Source organism: Amphiura filiformis, chromosome 14, assembly GCF_039555335.1.
Source record: "Amphiura filiformis chromosome 14, Afil_fr2py, whole genome shotgun sequence".
Taxonomy (NCBI): Eukaryota; Metazoa; Echinodermata; class Ophiuroidea; order Amphilepidida; family Amphiuridae; genus Amphiura; species Amphiura filiformis.
In genome coordinates, this window is record NC_092641.1 from 52,915,158 (window position 1) to 52,935,009 (window position 19,852).

General features: G+C 34.7%; 1 protein-coding gene across 2 annotated transcripts in view; it reads left to right on the forward strand.

The window, feature by feature from the left end:
* LOC140170292 (uncharacterized) overlaps positions 1–19,852 on the forward strand; it is a 48,824-nt gene that overhangs the window by 26,859 nt on the left and 2,113 nt on the right. The window contains exons 2-3 of one of the 2 annotated variants that reach the window (XM_072193662.1): positions 495–692; positions 16,670–16,756. In XM_072193662.1, the coding sequence (XP_072049763.1) occupies positions 497–692; positions 16,670–16,756 (283 nt within the window). In that variant the 5' untranslated portion in view covers positions 495–496. Of the gene's footprint in view, positions 1–383; positions 693–16,669; positions 16,757–19,852 lie in introns of those variants that run through there. The other variant, XM_072193663.1, reaches the window with a different exon arrangement.

Below are 19,852 nucleotides of genomic sequence, written 5' to 3' on the forward strand. Positions count from 1 at the left end.
CCCACTTTCTTGGGGATTGAGGAAGTGGATCACAAAATGCCCCTTTAAGGAAGGCAGAGACAGTCTATCCAAATTGGCTGTCGTTTCATCTTTTATTATTATTTATTCAAAATAAGAACCATTTTCGATTTGTGCACTGTTTTTCTACACTTGTTTTCATACATTTCCTGCATGTTTGTTATTCATGGACAGTATATTAGGTTATGACTTATGTGCCACCATCCTCTTGGTACTAACCAAGACTGTGTACATTGAAAGTTTTCTTCATTGTAATGAATAAGATGATATAAAATAAAAAACAAAGAGACATGACTTTAAAAAAAAAACAAATAATACCACGATTTGACTGACACAATATTCCCGTCAATTGTAGTACGCCGGTAGCCAGCCAAGTGCACTTAACATAGTTATTCATCCAGAGCTTGTTATGAGTTTTTCCTGATATACGTACTTCTTAACTGGATTCTGTGTTTTTATCTTACTTTAATTTACAGCCATGAATACTTCCAGAGTGTGCTTTTTACTAGTCATTGTTACGATTACAATATCAGTAACAACAGCAGCATTTATTTATCCAGAAGATTGGGAACAAGAAGATGACGCTTATGAATTGGACAATATGCTTAACCCATATGTAAAGCGAGCAATGGTAGATTTACAATATGAAATGGAGAAACGAGGAGGATATGGACGTAAGTATATGAAAAATATTCAATTTTTTGTCGTTTTCTCCAGCGAATCATATGACTTTTGACGGACATAAAATAAACCATTTGTGAGCTATTGCAATATTTGAGTTGTAAATACCAGTGAGCATAAGTTACCATCCACCACACGTGGGTTGTAATATCGGCATATTCACTTGTTGAGAATATTAGACAAGCAACTTTTCCACAAAATAAGCTTCACAACAACCCAGCACAAGTGCGTTGCAATATCGCATATTCACGTGTTGAGAATATTAGAAAAGCAAGTTTTCCACAAAATAAGCTTCACAAAAAGCATCCACTAGTGCGTTGCAATATCGGCATATTCACTTGTTGAGAATATTAGACAAGCAAATTTTCCACAAAATAAGCTTCACAACAAGTAACCACAAGTGCATTGCAATATCGGCATATTCACTTGTTGAGAGTATTAGACAAGCAAATTTTCCACAAAATAAGCTTCACAAAAAGCAACCACAAGTCCGTTGCAATATCGATATATTCACTTGTTGAGAATATTAGACAAGCAACTTTTCCACAAAATAAGCTTCACAACAAGTAACCAGAAGTGCGTTGCAATATCGCATATTCACTTGTTGAGAATATTAGACAAGCAAATTTCCCACAAAATAAGCTTCACAACAAGCTTCCACAAGTGCGTTGCAATATCGGCATATTCACTTGTTGAGAATATTAGACAAGCAAATTTCCCACAAAATAAGCTTCACAACAAGCTTCCACAAGTGCGTTGCAATATCGGCATATTCACTTGTTGAGAATATTAGACAAGCAAGCTTTCCACAAAATAACTTTACAACGATATATTACGTGTCCCTATTGCCTGTTTGCAAGGGAGTAACAATAATAAATGGGTTTTGAAATCCTTTGTTTTCTTTTGTTTCAATGGAACATATCTCAAAAACTAGCTCTGCCAACGATACAGCCCATATGTGATGGATGGTCACAATAGCAGACTAGAATTGTAAAAAAAAGAAGCTTATTAGCTGGTGTGTTTGTTTATGTGTTTTTGTGTGTGGGATGATGTGTTAATTTTGACTTTGACTTATATTTATTACAACACTAGCTGAAAATGATAATTAGAACTTTCATATATTTTGCTATTTACTTAATTAATAATTCTAGATCGCGTTTGCTTTATTAGTTATCAGTATTTTCATAGGACTAGTAGTAACACTACGTATTAGTTCAATTTTTCAAATTGATGCAACAAAACTCGGAACAATCATAATTATATTTGTCAAGTTTTGATCGTAATAATTTAAACGGTGGTAAAATTACTCTATCCTGGAACAGAAAACTTTAATACAAAATTGTGACATTGTATTTATCACAATGCACCAACTGCAACAAATTTGGGAAATTTTGTATGTACAAAAGTACAAATGGAAAAAGCTTTCGGCAAAATCCCACTAACGTTCGATTTTTCCCGGATGTTCTGTTATTTTAACCACAACCCCACCTACACTCGATGTTTGATGATCTTACCTCGAGTAAGGTGTGGGGAATGTAAATTAGTTATCACTAAAATGAACTGAAAGGATGGATCTGCAATTAGCTTGAGCCATTTGGGTGTAAATGTGAGCGTTTATATGCCGGACGACAAGCGCCCTCACCACCACCCATCCTTCGTCACGGTCGTTTGATGGCATGTAGAACTGTACTCATTTTTAAGCAAAGTTGAACACTGATGGTGCTATTTATATTTAATCTTTACAAGTGGCAAGCACTTGTATAATGGCATTAAAACATAAAAATGAGTAACATATAACAAACAAGTTTCAATCTACTTTTCATCATGAAATGAAGGAATAACTCATATTCATTGGGCTAAATTTATGCAAATGGCGCCCTCAATAATATGCACACTAATAGAAGAAACAAAACCACAAAAATGCAGAAAAATGCAAAATGTGAAAATGAAATAAAATATTATTAAAAATAGCTGAAAATATATGTGTATATTAGTGTGATAGCTGTTTGTGATTTTAAGGTCTAGAATTGAAAAATTTTGTTAGAAACATTAATAAAATAATCACATCAAAAATTGTGTCGTAGTGCAAAGGTTAAATAAATATGTATCTTAATTCTCTTTACTATTCTAGCACAGGTGGCAATAGCTTTATACAGTGAGTATAATATATTACATAATATCTCAAAAGCGTCTTATTTACACTCAAATTGTCACATGGTATATTGTGGTGCCACGTCATAAATAAACGGTTCCGCTGCGTAAGTTTAAGGTGGGTGAAGTAACAACTATGTAATTAATTTTGACACTCTGTCAAAAGTCTTGCTTCAGTACCGATGACCATGACATCTGTGTTAATCATTGTGTGAACTCCTTCAAGAAATTCTGTAAAATGATAACCACAAATTATGACACATCGCGCTTTCATCGAGTTTCTTACAGGGCCAAAAATCGTGTTTACTGATGCGTAAATTCCAATATAGTTGTAAAATTTATACTGTGTTTTATTATAGTTAATCTGCTTCTAATGAAAGTCTCGTAGGAACACAGCTTCTTTCCAACAATTTTATTACTTCAAATATTTTTTATTTCATTACTTCGGATATTTTGTTTATTACGTGGTATGGATATTTCAGTGAGGTCGAGTCAGTCAAAAATCTTGTTCTAATGCAATTTTTATTATGTGAAATACTTTAATCATGTTAATATTAAACTTCTTTGTCGTTTAGTCGTTCTTTAATATTCCTTATTACGGTTACCACTCATATTATACCATAATTTCATATTAAATATATCACTGTGGCATCATAATCAATAAGCCTACCAATTGAAACCATCCTATTTACAAGTTCATAAAAAAAAGTAGCGCAGAATTGTAAAATTTATTTAAAATGTATTAACTATTTTTCAATATTTATTATTTTTATCATCATAATTTTTTTATTATTATTATATTGTAATTGCCGGGCAGCATTTGACAGTTCATATTATTACCATGTCGTAGGGTGTACTCAATTCATTTGACAAAAAAGGCTCATATTGAAGAATAAGTACGCCAATTTTCTAGAGTAATGATCGAAGGATTGGGTCGCTTTAGAATTCAGGTAAATGCTAATAGTAAGGTTAAATGGGTACATTTTGTGCTTCTAAAACTGGTGTTCGCTGGCATTTCAAATTTGTCAAAGTTTTTACCTCAACACTGTGTAATGTTTCCTCTCTTGGAACGTTTTTGTTGGGTCGACGAGCGTCTTCAGCAGATGGTAGTAATGTGACTACTTCCCATCTACTTCTGATAATCCCTTTATTATGAAATCATGTAAAGTCTTTAATGACGTCATAATAAAATCCCTACTTCGGATAATCTTAAGTTGGGGTGGGGGTGGCAGAGCAACATCACAGTATCTTTTTTTTACGTTACTAATCAATTCACATGACGTCATATTTAGGGTCACAAGACCACAGTCTGCCGCAGAGGCGTTACTAAACAATACACATGACGTTATATTTAAAGTCACAAGACCACAATCTGCCGCAGAGGCTATTTGACCGGACCCAATTTTTTCAGGTGACAGAAATAATAAAGGATATTAAAACGTGTATAAACAGTTACAGTAAAAGACGAAACAAGTGGTAAACGAAGTTTATGAGCGCACACTCTTTTCTTTATATTTCCAGTAAATGGTATTTCGTGTCAAAATACGCTTCTATTTATTCACTACGATAATAATTTTAGTTCAACATGTTTTGCGAGATCTTGAACAAAGGTTACTTAAGATGTTGTGGTGAGGCTATATTATCTTTGTAGCAACATGGGTATCAATAGTATTGAAAAAGTACAAAAGAAGCATTGCGAAGCATTGTCAATCCACAGCTGAATCCATATCACTTTGCATTAAAGCAATGGCATGGCTATGTGGGAGGATACCATTCAAAAACAGTGAGTAATTGTAAACATGAATTGGTTGGACTACATGAGAAATGTCTAAAAAGAGGAAACGGTTTACTAGTTTGTTTGTGTTATTTTGAAACTAGGTCACTGAAAAGGAAAGGTTCCTAATTAGCTCCTGATAATAGCAAGTGTATACAATAGCAAAAATCTACTTTTAGTCTATTTCATGTAAGAAACTACAAGTTACTTGTTATCTTGCCAGGGGGTATCTTCAAAAACATGTGTAAGATGGTGTACCACGCTGACGTTTGGATGCTGATTTTCTCCAGCTACTTTTTGCTGATTTTACATCTCATCAATATACCATTTTGTTCGAAAAAAGCACCCAAAGCTGTCAATGTTACTTTTATAAGAGGACCCAATTGAGTACATTTGTCTTCACTAAAAACCCAACAATCGATATACCAAAATCACTGAAACGGTAACCCGAAACCGTGGTTCACCCTCATACACCTTCAACCAGGGGCCCGGGTTAGTTTGTGTTATTTTGAAAATAGGTCACATTGAAGAGGACAGATTGAAGATAACAGATCTCTTGATAAAAAGGTGTACACAATAGTGACATATGAGGCATGACATAGTGAGGCATATGTACTTGTTGTGTAAGTGTTATTCGCATTTCCACTCTGATAAAACAATAATATGAGTAACATTTACATATCATTGGGTTATTGAACAAAACAGACGCACTGAACAGATTACATTGTAAAGCAGTAAACAATGGTATGATGGAATGCAGTGAGATTACATTAGAAAAAAATGTGCTGTGTAATTTAAAGGCACATAATTATTCTGCTTCCCTTTCTATTTGCTTTACCAAATAAATGGTGTTTTAAATCGCACAATATTGTAAGAAACAACGCTTTTAATCTTTTATGCTGGAATAAAACTACACTAAGCCAGAAAAGAAACTTATAATTTTTCACAAGGTCATATCTTAAAATCCTGTCCATCAAAATTAACCTAAATTACACACAGGATTGCCTCAATACTCTACTACCTGGATGATTGAGAATATTCATAGATATACTACAAGGAACATAATAATTCAAACTCCGTCTTCAAATGATAGCCACCATACGCTCATCAGTAGATAACAGTGGCGTAGATTTCTTTTTGACATTGGAGGATGGGGTTGGAAAAACTTTCTTGAAGTATAGTGCATCTAGCACCTTTTAGCTCAGAATAAGCTTATAGTACAAATGAGTGCGACCCCCCCCCCCCTTCGGATCTACGCCTTTGTAGATAAATGACCTAACATTGATAATATGTGATGCGATCAAGCAAAATCAGTCGGAACTCGGAAATATTGATTTTGAGATATAGCCAAACAAAGGAAATATTTCCTTCTTTTTCCTTTTGTTTTGGAAACTCTTTAATTGCTCATATCTTTAGAACTGGTTGATCAATTTCATTGGGGTTTTCTGCAAAATCCAGATTTTTAAATGCTTTTTACTATTCTATAAGAAACTAAAAATTTAATATTTCCGAGTTCCGACTGATTTTCTTGATCGCATCACATATACAGCATTTAGCGCTTGCTTACAATAGTGTACGTCTTCATCAAGTTACCAGGAACCCTCTTTACTCTCCTCTTACATCTATTCTATAGCTGTTCTATAATGATGGATGATTGAGCTCACTAGGATATCAACTGATTACAAATTAATTGAAGAAGAAAGATACGAACAAACTCAAGTCAGTACTAATTTATATACTGATATTATACAGCCATCTCAAGTTCTGATTAGATTTTACAACACAACATGGTTCCCCAGCATGGAACTCCGTACTTTCAAGAGCTCGCAAATTTTAGAATTTTGTCTTTGTTTTAAAAATATGGGTCAAAAAAGGCTCAAAAGTTTACTTTTGATTTTGAAAATAGTGTAAGGTCCTGATTCAAAAATTCAAAACATAAATTATCAATTTTCATTGATTTGGAAATTTATGGTAAGTTGTTGTGGTTGACAAAAATTTTTCTCACAATTTTTGCCATTCTAATTGGATTTCTTACATTAATTTCTTTCTTAAAATATATACTTTTATGTACTTGTGTATCATTATTACTTTAAAAGATACAATACAAAACATTGTCTAAAATTTCCCATTTAGAGTGACCCAGCTTGCCCCCTATGGGTACGATTATCTGAAATCTGACAGAATTACACCCATTAAGGTGGATTGTATATTGTTGCTCATGAAACAAAGATTCTGCTCATTTATCACTAATAACAATGATTGCATGTCACAAACCCGGTCGAAAACAAATGTAATACGAATTAGCTTTCGTATTTCATTAGGCTAGGGAACGCCAAAATGACTAAAACTTATCACTGACTGGTATATAGTCAGTGAAGGCAATTATAAATGCCACCTCTCACAACCTGTGAACTCTAACGTGCCATTAAACTAAAAGGCCACAACCTACGAAGTGCTTCCCACCAAACCACTCCTAGGACGTTAGGGTTAATTAGAAAACCATGGTTGTAATTACTTTTCTATTATGATTGACTTTATTTCATTTATATGCTACCCCAGTGATCATTATACTCATATTTAACTTTTAAATTTAACAGTCGAAACAATCTGTTAAAAAGCACACGCGGTCGGTCAACAGTACCACTTCAGGCAGGTTGAACTTGGAGAATATCGAGACTGACCTAGCCGTGTATTTGGACTCAAAAAGACAAATAAAGCTGACGCACAAGATGATTGGCATGGGTTCTATAAAGGATATCCCAAAGCTTGATATAGTGGGTGTAATTTCTTCCCAATGTGCACGAATTTTCTCGAAGGAACCCAAAACTTTCGTTTTATTATAGTATTGCTCTTAAATAAAATAAAAAAAACCGCAAGATATGTGGAAATATAAATTCAAATATATTGGCTTCATTGACCCATTTCTTAAGGTCGTATTAATATTTATCTATAAATTAAGAAATGTACTGCACATGTCGAGTTAAATATCTAACTTTAGAAAATGATATAGCTCCTGTCATCTCACTTGCCTTAATGTTAAATCCTTCAATCTTCTACCGTAGCCGTAGGAAGCTGTCGCAATTGCTTCATAACTATACCACTTTCACCCTCTGTGCTATTCACTAACCCTAAGTGTCAGAAGCTCAAAAGCAACAACCTGAATCTAACTGTTGCTGTTTGAAAGCTACAACGTGAGTATTTCCTGCAGGTGTTTTATAAATCGGGGTTGACTTTTGTTTCTGATAAAATACCACTTAGTGAGCTACAAATCACATACGGGAAAATTAGGATGTTTGTACGTTTTGCTAAATCTATCTAAATGCGGCGCAAGTAGTGCAAGGAATATGGGGGAAGTACAGCGTCATATATGATGCACACACAAGATGTCACTTTGGGTGGTTTCCCTATTGCAATGAACATTGAGTACAAATTTAAACACCGTGGAACCGATTGATTGATGGGGGTTTACCATGCACGATATCTTCATGATATTATATAGAGTGATGATGGATCACGTACTATGACACTTCTTGGCTACGATAATTAGCTTTGCCGTAAGATGTTATGTTTTGTTAAGTGGTTGTACACACCCAATACAGTTATACCACTTGAAGAAAAAAGTGAACTTTGAATGTTGGTTATTCAGTCCTTTGGAATACAGTCTCCTATTTTAACAATATTGTTTGTTATCGGTGGATATTCTTGACATTGTATGCTAAAAGACCTGAATATATTTTCATGTTCTATGGCGAATAGTATACAAATATTGACTGCTATGAGGGGCATGGTTAAGATTATAGGCCCTAGGTGATCTCAAAACCATGCTATGACCCGAGACGCAGCCGAGAGTCATAGCATGGTTTTGAGATCACCGCGGGCCTATAATCTTACCATGTCCCGAATAAAGCAGTCAATATTTGTTTTATATACCGAAATACGTGTATGTTGCGATTGGGCAGTTTGATCAGGACGCACGTGACCGGTCCATAGTTCATTTCCATGGACCGGTCCATAATTCATTTTGAGGGCATAGTTAATTCAATGACTGTACATTCAACTAATCAGATGACAGGAATCTATGAGGTATATAATTTGAGATATCTTCTACCATGTATTATTGTGTAGTGCTCTTATAGAGCATATTGCTAGCCTCTATTCCGTTTAGCTACCTGAACATATGTGACGTGTCATGTCAAAATCAGACACTTTTGGGCAGGTTATAAATCGTGAGGTTTTTACATATCTTAATAATAGAGATAGTTTGCTCCATAACGCCATTTTCCCCAATGAAATCGGACATTCCTAAGCGAAGATAATGAGTTCGTAATATGGTAATATAAAATTGGAAATTGAGATATCGGCCTTTAAAAATATTATTGACAATGTTGAGAAGTAGGAATTACCTTGAAAAAATGTCTCAAAAATACAAGATGCCAGTTATATTCCGGTCTGAAACTATCAGACAATATTTTAACATTAATAACATCACAAATTCGCAAAAAACCCAAATTGTGAACAAATCACTCCGGGCAGATTTTTGGCTATTTCTCCATTTACGATCCTGCCCAAAATTAAAATGCCATCTTGTTTTGAGTATTTGAAGTATTTGTAACCTATTGATTTTATGCTAATGATGTCATTATATCAAATCAAAGTTTTTTCCGTCCTACGAAACATTATGCACAAGGAGTGGACATGACACCCCTTATATTAAACATTCTGATCTCCTTTAGGCCCTTCGCACTTGATTATTAGTTTCCTGTTTACCGCCCGCGTCCAAAATTGAAAATCTCAAAATAATTAATTATTTTATTTTTATTTCTAATTTTCTCCTTTAAAATAACTTTCAACTACTTCTACTTGCCATTTTCTGACTATAATTATATCAACAATAATGATGAATGAACAAAGAGTACAACTCCACCTTCACTTATTTATAAAATCAAATATTGTTGGGAAATAATTAAATACCCGCTCTAGTCAAAACGAGTCAATAGTTACTTGTAATAATTCAAACTAAATAAAGAAAATAAAAGATAATTAATAATTAAAAGTCACCTCGTCTCTCTTTCAAAATCTTCAACAGGAAACTAATAATCAAGTGCGAAGGGCCTTATAGAACTCATACCACTCCTCTTGTTTGTCAGCTTTATTTGTCTCAATCTTTGAGTGCAATTTTTGAGTTGATGCTCCATTTCGACCCGGCTTAAGTCAAGCGTCAGTCAAACAATATAACTAGATTTCAATCGCTTAAGAACATCATAGTTGAGATGCGATCAAGCAAAATCAGTCGGAACTCGGAAATATTGATTTTATGATATAGCCAAACAAAGAAAACATTTCCCTTTGTTTCCGATTGTTTTAGAAACTCTTTAATTGCTCATATCTTTGGAACCGGTTGTTCAATTTCAATGGGGTTTTCTGCAAAATCCAGCTTTGTAAATGCGTTTTACTAACCTATAAGAAGCTGCAAATTTAATATTTCCGAGTTCCGACTGATTTTGCTTGATTGCGTCACATATATCAGTTTCGTCCCTTGCAACATCAAAGCTATTACCTAATGTGATTGAAAGCTTAATGGGATGGCTAAATACATTGGTTATAGATACTGATGATAAATGGGTCATCTCGCATGAGAAACCTATCATATGATATTTCACTTACGACACACAATTTAATCGCGTTATTGAGAGCAGGTGATTTGTAGTATCGGTCATCATCATCATCATCATCATCATCATCATCATCATCACAACCATCTTTGACACAATTTAGTGGTACAATGTAGAAATATTTTACTCAACACTGAGTAAAAGGGTTACATCTCAACAGTTTAGTAAAAAAATTACTCATGCATTGAGCTCATATAGGTCAGAACTCATCAAATGAGTAAAACACTACTACTAATTTTTACTCAACAGTTGAGTTGTGACCTATTATGACCTTCATGTTGAGTAATTTTTACTCAACTGTTGAGCTGTGCCCTTTTTACTCAGTGTTGAGTAAGATATTATTTTACAGTGTAATACATTTATTAGAAAAAAGATGCACAATGACGGGTTCGAAGGATATGTTAACCAAACAGCATTGCATTTATTAACCCTCACAATCGCTTGTGAATAACGTCGCAGTAGTGGTAACATGGTGTTCAGACCCGAGATATAATAATTTGTTCAAACAACCTGTACTTGTTCAGTTAGTAGTACTTTCCCTGAATATTTAAGGGGAAACCTTCATTTGGAAACATAATCATTGTAACAGAAGTCCAATCAAACTTAATTTTACTATTTACCAGAAAAGTAAAAAAAGTCTCCCAAGTAGTGAAAGTGTCAAACTTTAAATAGTGAATGTTTAGTGTAAAAATAAAAACATTCACCTTTTTTTATTTAGTTTTAAGGTGTACAATTCCAACAATTTTGATATGATTATGATATTGAAGCAGTATAAAGCAATGGGAGTATTTTATTCAATATGAAATTATGAGAAAACATATGACGCCGTTTGTTTTGTTTTGTTGTTACAGTTGTTGTTGTTTTTAATTTTGTGTTGAGAAGTTTGTCAATTGTTTACCTGCTTATCACAATGTATACTTCGTGTGATTGAGTTTCAGCACCAAAATACAGATGACCTGAACCAATCCATTTCATGATTCACTGACACGATTTATATCCGATTCCAGCTATTTGATGTCGATTGCAAAGTGTGCTTGGTCTAGAAATCTACTTATTTAGTTTCATTTATGTTTTTAGGGAAATTATCTACTATACATAAAGTGCAATTTTCAGGCATAGGATTTTCAAGGCAAACGCACACAGACTAATTAGTATAAAAGCCTCCCACAAAATTGAAAAGTAGAAAAAAAATCAACTTAGAAAAATTAATTAGCCTAATTGACAAATTCAATTTCTTGAATGTGTTTTCTATAGCACTATTTTCCCCTATGGTAACAGTACATATTTTGCAAACGTCATTTCTGTTTATTCAATTTCCAATTATTCTGTACCGGGCATAATCTGTTTCATTTCATTTCTTGTTTTTTATCTCACTGCTGTTGGTCCTTGTGGGTTTTTCAGTTATTTACTAATAAGACTGGCCTAGAAATTTGCATTATTTTGTGAATCCAATTTTACTTATTTTGTGTCTGTACTTACTTATTACATGCATCTGTTTAATATCAGCATTTAAATTCGTGTCTTCTATTGTTCACGCCCAGCATCAACTTGGTATTAAGCTTGTCTAGATATCTTTCTCTATAAGTCTGATAAAGACCTCATTTCGTTTAGTAATTGTGATGTTACTTGGTGACAAAGGACAGTGCTAAATTCTAAATGTCAAATAAAGGATATTCTTATTCAATGGGTGCGTCTTGTAAAGAATTCACGTAATTTGATTGGTTTTCTGGTATATAATATCTCACAATAGTTGATAGTGATATTAGTCAGGGCACGCGACGCCACGCTTGTTGCTCCTCAATGATCGCGCGATAATACGTTCGCGTAATACACGTGCGAGAACTAAAACGCGATTCGGCGGCTTAGATGTTCGTGATGGTTTCGTTCATTTAAAACAACGGGATGTCCTCACAAAATTAACTTTATTTTTTTCTGAAAAAAAGGCAGTTTTCTCGCAAAAATTACATTAAAACTGAATAAGAATGAAAATAAAAGATAGGATTTTGTCTTTTGCCTATCAATATTGTGTCATAATGGATGGGCTGGCCAATATTTTTATCGTAGTGGATACCGGCTGCGCCTGCATCCACTACTCAAAATATTGGCCAGCCCATTCATTATGACACGATATTGGATAGGCAAAAGACAAAATCCTATCTTTTATTCTCTAAATAATTATTAAACTGCATTAGTGTGGTTGCAATGTTGCTACCGCTGCTGCTACTGCTGTTGTCGTTTTAGTTGTTGCTGGAGTTGCTGGTGTAATAGCCGGGTTGCGGAAAATATGTTGACGCTTGGAACATGATTGAAAGTGCTGAAATTGCAAGCAATCCTTTGACCCTTCCTCCTGGGCATATTAGCTAGAACTGTTTATCCACTAATGCGTCAGAATCCTAAAGATTTGGATATTAAGAAAACGCGACTTTGAACTTATGACATTATTGCAAATCTATGAAGCAGTTTATGTCCACAAAGTAGCATATTATGTTAAATGGTTATACTTTTTTCGCTATTACTACTGCAAATAATGTATTAGATTAGTATTTTTAAAACAAGTAACCAATCGAATTCCCTTCTCATAGAAACATAATAGGCACACGTAGGCCTATTCACAAATAGTTACAAGTATCACAGATATGATTGAAACTGGAGCTTCTAAAAACGGTGTGGTCCGGCATGATGGTAGCCAGAAAACCGTTACTATTTCATCACTGCAGTAGCTTAGACATGGAAACTTTGTACTGAAGTAGGATTCAGTGCAATAATGTTCGTATTTAAAATACAAAATGTGGCTCAACAATTAATATGGAAGCATTTTAATCACCCAGCTATTAACCAAGTGTGGAGTCCTGAAAGCACCAAATATCATGACCAAGGTACTAGTTCCCTTCACCTGGAAGGCGTTTGTATAAATATTCAACAAGTATGCCCTTGAGTTATTTCATCAACTGACCGTCAACAGTTATTCCACACGACATAACAATTTCCTCAATTATCTTACTAATGATATTTGGCGAGTATTATATTGGACCTAAAACCTTAATCCAGGTAATGGTGTACAAAGAAACAGCTATATTTATGGATTATTCAATATAAACAGAGTTCACACGATCCGATTTTCGTGGCCAAAATATGTTAATCATGCACCTGATGATTTATAGAGAGTGACGATATACGTCAAGAGATAGCATCTTAGAAGATGGTGGAATGGTCCAGCCATAGGGCATTGAAAACGTAAACATGAGACGGAGCAATGCGTGGCAGACGGAAGGGTTGGGTAAAATGATAAAACGAGTTATTGTAATTGAAGACCTGGGCGCAAAAGACCGTAAGTACACTTGGCCCCTCAACATGTATACACTAAAGTTGCTAATACATGTTCAGGGGCCAAAACAAATCTTTCACAACCTTTCATGATATTTTCACCCTGGAACATGTATTAAACATTATAAAACCCTAATAAACAGTATACATGTTGAGGGGCCAAGTGGACTTACGGTCTTCTTGCGCTCAGGTCTTCAATTGATATGTGAACAGCCCATCATCTGAAGGGTCATTAGTCCGAAAAAGTTAAAGTTAGGGTTTAAGGTATCTTAGGTTAGGGTTAAGGTCGCAGTTAAGATTCGAGTCAGTGCTGTGTTTAGGTTTATTGTTAGCATTAGGGCTTAGATTAAGGTTTAGGGCGGAAATTCAGACTATAGACCTGTAACCAATATAAATATACAACATTAAATTAGTTATGCTCCAGGGATTGACACCCATACCTTTTCGGCCCTGATTTGGTAAAATGATCCAACTTGAAAATTGCTGTTTCGAGAAAAAGAGCTTTTAAGTTTGAACACTTGACGTTTTTCTTTTTGAATAAAAAAAATTATTAAACACATCTAATATAAAAATCTTTTTATTTGCAAAATAATTGCTAATTTGGTTGAGTAATTTTGAAATGACAACCATTTTTAGGAAGGTAGATTGTTTTACGTTGTTTTACCTCGTAACAAAAATAAACATAGCGAGACTCAATAATTTGGTCAAATGATCTATCTTGAGATATCATCATCAATGCGTTAGGGTCAAACATCTTTTAGTAAAGCTAAATGAGAATTAGTGTACATGTTCACGTAACCTCCTTCAACTCATTTGCATAGAATTGGATACCAGGATCGTATTCTGATTCGTTGAACTTCAAATTAGCATACTTTTGGATACCACCATATTTGGATTTATCTAATTAGTTATTAATGACGATTACGTTGTTTACATCATGACGTCATTAGAGCTTGTCACTCGTCCGATTCGAAACACGAAAAACATTTGCACTTTTCTTTCCATTATTACGTTATATCGTGAAATACCAAATAGCGGAGGAGTTAGTTTTTTTATTTAAGAAAAATATTCTTGGCGATGACCCCATGTTGATAATTGCTAAATATGCTGCATTAGTTCTGAAAAGGGTCCGGCGACGGTCCGCCATTTTTTCTTCAGATTTTGAGGTCATATTAGTATACCTGCTTACCAGTCGTTTTCATTATCCTAATTACAGTTTGCACATTGAAAAGTGAACTTCGACGTACGTGATGCGAAAAATTCTTGCCGTACCTTTTTTGATTCATTTTTTAGCCGGGAAGTTTACGTTTGCGGCCACGCATTGGTATAAGGATTATCTGTTCTTGTGTATATTAGAATTCTGTGGGCAGGGTTTATCTGACGCTCTCTAGAGGGTCTTGGCTAATGTGGTAAAATGATCTAACTTTACCACATTAAATACACGAAAGGTGACAAAAAAGTGTCAAGATAGGTTCTGCTATCTTCTAAATGAAGCACGGTGATGATTTGAGGATGTCACCAATGGAAAGAGCGCCCTCGTATTACCCAAGATATGGATTTATCTCAAAATGTCCAAATTTCAAGTTTTTAACATTTGATACGTGTTCATAATAGAGTAATTTAGTTTGCTCTCAGAAAGATAAAGTTAAAAAAATAATATGATACCATTGGCATTTTAAATTTATAACAGTAATGTTTTATTTGTCAGCAAAGAACACATTGAATGCTTCTGAACGCTAGTGTAGTGACCCATCCGATGTGAAAGTGAAACACCTCAGACACGTTATGAACATTGACTTTAGAGGCAAAAGATGTTCACAAATAAAACAAAATTGGTTTTGGTGTGTTTATTAGGAGAATAATGACAGAATTTAAATTTTTCTCTTTATTTGATTGAAAAAAGAAATTATAAGAACTAACGAATTTTTCCAAAAACACAATAAAATATTGGACTAATATATTCAAATTCAGTCTACAAAGATTTCTACAAAGATTTCTACATAGTTTTTCTATGACCTGTATACATTATTATAGTGTAGTTTATCCGATGCTAACATGACAAAGCTTGACAAGAAATTTCTTACAATAAATTCTGGTATATAAAGAACCCGTCATTTTCTTAACTATTTCATATTTCAGGCCTTTGACAGGGGTATGCGAGCATATGTGCGAGCAACTAAATTCCAACGGTTGATTACAAATTCCAATAGCTTACCAGAGCCATGTTATTATGTTCTAGCCCCGGGATGCAAACTGATTTACCCTCTATCCTAAATACACATTCACATATTTCCTTGGTGTGGTCGACTGTTTTTTTTATAGCATTCTTTTAGTATGTTGACTTTATGATGCGGTACAATCCTGATTTAACACACAATACCAAATGAAAGTTGCAACAACATGTTAATTTTGACATAGCATTATATTGTACAAATTATCGGGTCCAATTATTATTTCATCTTAAACTAAACGCCACTCAAACTTTGGTAGCATTGATCTGTAATATCTATGTTGTAAGGTTTTTCTGATACTAGATAAAGTTAAGTCGTATATCATATAATTGCAAGCCTAATAAAAGGTATAATTATAATTGTGATCACAGAATCTAGAAATACATAGTTAAAGGGATACTTCGTGCATGTCGTTAAGCCTCATCCCAACTTAATCCACAGAGTTGAGCTGATGAATTTTGTGACTATTTTTGCATTTTTCTCAAAAAATAATAACACACTGGTAACAAAAGTTATGTATATTATAGGGGCAAGGAACCCAGTTACTACACTGGAATTTCGGTGACTCGAAAGAAGCGGTACGTTACTTATGATAAGAAAAGAGGTACAGCTAGGATATACCTCATTTCTTAACATATATAATGAACCTCTTGTCTTTGGATTCCTTGCCCCTATAATATACATAACTTTTTGTTACTAGTGTACAGTTATTTTTTGAGAAAATGCAAAATTAGTCACAACATTTATCATGGTGTGTAGTACCACCTTAATATGCAGATAATTGATAGACATTTTTGTTTCTTTCTTTTATTTTTCAGCATGTATAGACATCTTAACCGGCAAAAAATGCAGAAAATGTGACAAAAAATACAAGAAATATGACCATAAGCGATACAGATTTTGTAGTAAGTATAAAATACTGACTGATACAATACGTCGTTATGGTAGCTATTTAAAAGAAATCTTTTATAGAGATTAAGCTGAAGCATTTCTTATCAAAATAATGGAATCCGTTTTTCTGGGGTCTCAATGTTCACGGGAGCAATGGATTATCGTTGTGTGGCAGTTATAACTAAATCTATTATCAGCTGAATAGTATGTGTATCAATTAGAGCACACTGATAACAGTTATAATACTGCGCACAAAAAGTATCCGAACACCTAAAACAAAAGCACTAAAACTAAATAACAAAATAAAGTAGTCAAATGAATGGAGAAACTTGTTCTGTGTATTTTGTTTATTTGTATTTCGCCAACTTTGAATAAAAGAGATTTGAATAAAAGAGAGCTTTTCAAAAGTGTACATGATCTGTTCTCTCGAAGCACGCAGATATTATAACAGTAGAGTGATCGTTAATATGTCAAGATGGGTTGAACCCGTAACAATAGGCAGCAATAATCGCCTTTAAGAAGGAAATATCGAAATTTATCAGTTTTGAAACTCAACATTTTGACATTCAAAGCGTATAGCTTAGTGCGATCCATCTACCTAGATTTAGTGTCTTTGAGAAATTTCTTTATTTCGGATACTTTTGTGCGCAGTATATAATAATGTTTTGATAACAAATGCTTAATTCTAATTTCTGTCATGGAGCACACTGCAAATAGTTAATGTTTTAATAGCAAACTCTTCATTGAAATTACTTAGACAACATTTTTTTGTTTCCCGATCAAATGCTATTATCCCAAATTATGATGTTTATTCAGTTAGGGACAGCTTCAAAACAAACTCAACCGCCTCTTGTCCGCCGGTTCCGTCCGGTTGGAGCCGGTTTGTATTGTTCTTAACAATAGAACGCGGTTCAACCGCCATCAATCGCAGGTCAACCGGCGATCGAGTTTTGAAGCCGTCCCTTATAGTATTATTATGGTTATCCATTTTGGGCAATGTGCAATATTAGCGGTAAAGTTATTACCTATTTCGCAATAGTTAAATTTTACATTTGAAATTGGAAATATTTATTACCTTCCCCCATTTTCCGCCTTCCTTTCCATCAGAAATATTGTAAGGTCTCTTGCCTTAACTCACTTGCAAAAACCACCGTAATTACTTTAACCGACACTGATTTTCAATAAAACGGGGAGAAATCTCTTTACGATCTTCATTTATTTAGTTTAAATGAGTGGGTGTGTAATGGTATGATGTCTAAGGATATGTGCTTTGAATAAGTATTTGAATTTATCTTATCAAAGATCTGCAAGATGATCTTCAACGCGTGCTTGGTTTTATACAACACCAGTACATCTTATGCATATGGCGGAATGTCTTCAAAATATGCAAAAGCTGTTTCGAGTGAAAACTTTATCACAATTGGTGGTAGGCATACATGTACACATCAGAATTCAGTGCCTCCTATACTAAATTTGAAGATAGAGGAGTGAATAAAAAATGGATTTCCGAGCCCTGTATAATGGTGTACACTTATTTTCTGGAAGAGGCCAATATGACATCCAAGATTACAATAAACATAACAAAGGACTGTCTATAAATCCAAGCCAAGGGGTGGCTGAGGGGGGATGTGGTCCCCTCAGAAGTAAGAAACATTTGCAAAATGAAGACCTAATTGAAGCGATTTGGTGGACAACTTTGGTACTATTAGTGTGTAAAATTTTAGTTTGAAAAGCCGAAATTTTTTTGAAATGACGGGCCATGAAGCCTTTCGTGGACAGGTTTTCCCTATTGTTGTAGGTCTATAAATTGTTTTAAACATAACTTGGCAAATGTTGAAAGCAGAAGCGAAAATGGCCACTTTTTTATCCGCTACGCGGGGGGGGTTGTCTGAGAAGTTGAAAAATATTGCAACATGAAGGTCCGATTGAAGCCATTTCGTGCACCATTTTTACACTATTTAAATGTATTCATTGTTTTAAACAGAAAAAAGGGCCCATAAGACATAAGATTTCAGGCCATAATACTAAAATATCTCGCACAAATAGACGAAAATGTGTACCTTGGCCTCAATACCCTCCAAGCTGGACGGTCTAACGCCCTAACCTAACCCCGCGTAAGATGATAGTGTCAAATTGATTTCGGTAGATGGGCGCAGAGGATAGGCGGGTAGAGCCGTTTGGGGGTTTGTTTTGAGCGTTTGCGGCGATAGCAGCAAATCCGGATTGGGTTGCACTATTGTACTCTTTCTTTAACTTAAGGGTTAAATCTTAACTGCATAGTGGTTTCATGATAATCACGTCGGCGTCCCTGTCTACCCATTGATAAATCTTTGACTATTTTTGCATTTTTCTCAAAAATGATAAAACACTGGTAACAAAAGTTTGCATTATAGAGGCAAGGAATCCAGTTTCTACATTGGAATTTCAGTGACTCAAGAAAAGCGGTGTAATATTTATGATACGAAAAGATGTACCACTAGAATGTACCTCATTTCTTAACATATATAATGAACCCCTTGTCTTGAATAACTGAAAATTCAGTTGAATTGAATAACTGAAATTTCAGTTGAATTTTAATTGGATAATTGGACAAAAGAGTACCACGTTAATACAACTACAGGATTACATACTGGCCACAGAATTAAAGACAGTGAATCAGGACTCGACCGCCATCTTGATATAGGCATGGAGCAATAATTGGGGTATTCGGTTTCCCTCAAAATGCACCCGAGGCATTCGTTGTAAAGGAAGTGCGACATGGATGAAGGTCGCATTCGAGAGACGCACTTGATAGGACCTGCACGCGAGTACCAAGACGCTTCAGCTGAGACGCAGAATTGTATTCGTTCGTCTCCACGCATCGTCGGCAAGGACCCGAATACCACCAATTTTCTCCCCATAGCTGACGGCGCGATTGTACGTGGCGGTATAGGGAGTCCCGGTTCTCCTTCTCTAATTCTGTGCTACTGGCACATAAAGCAGCTATTCCCATCTGTAAACCCGAGTAATTTTCGCTGAGTGGTGATTTCAATCACTGAAAATATGTCACGCTTAATGAAAGGAACATCCCACACACGACTATAGTGTTACCGTACACAAATGAATTACTC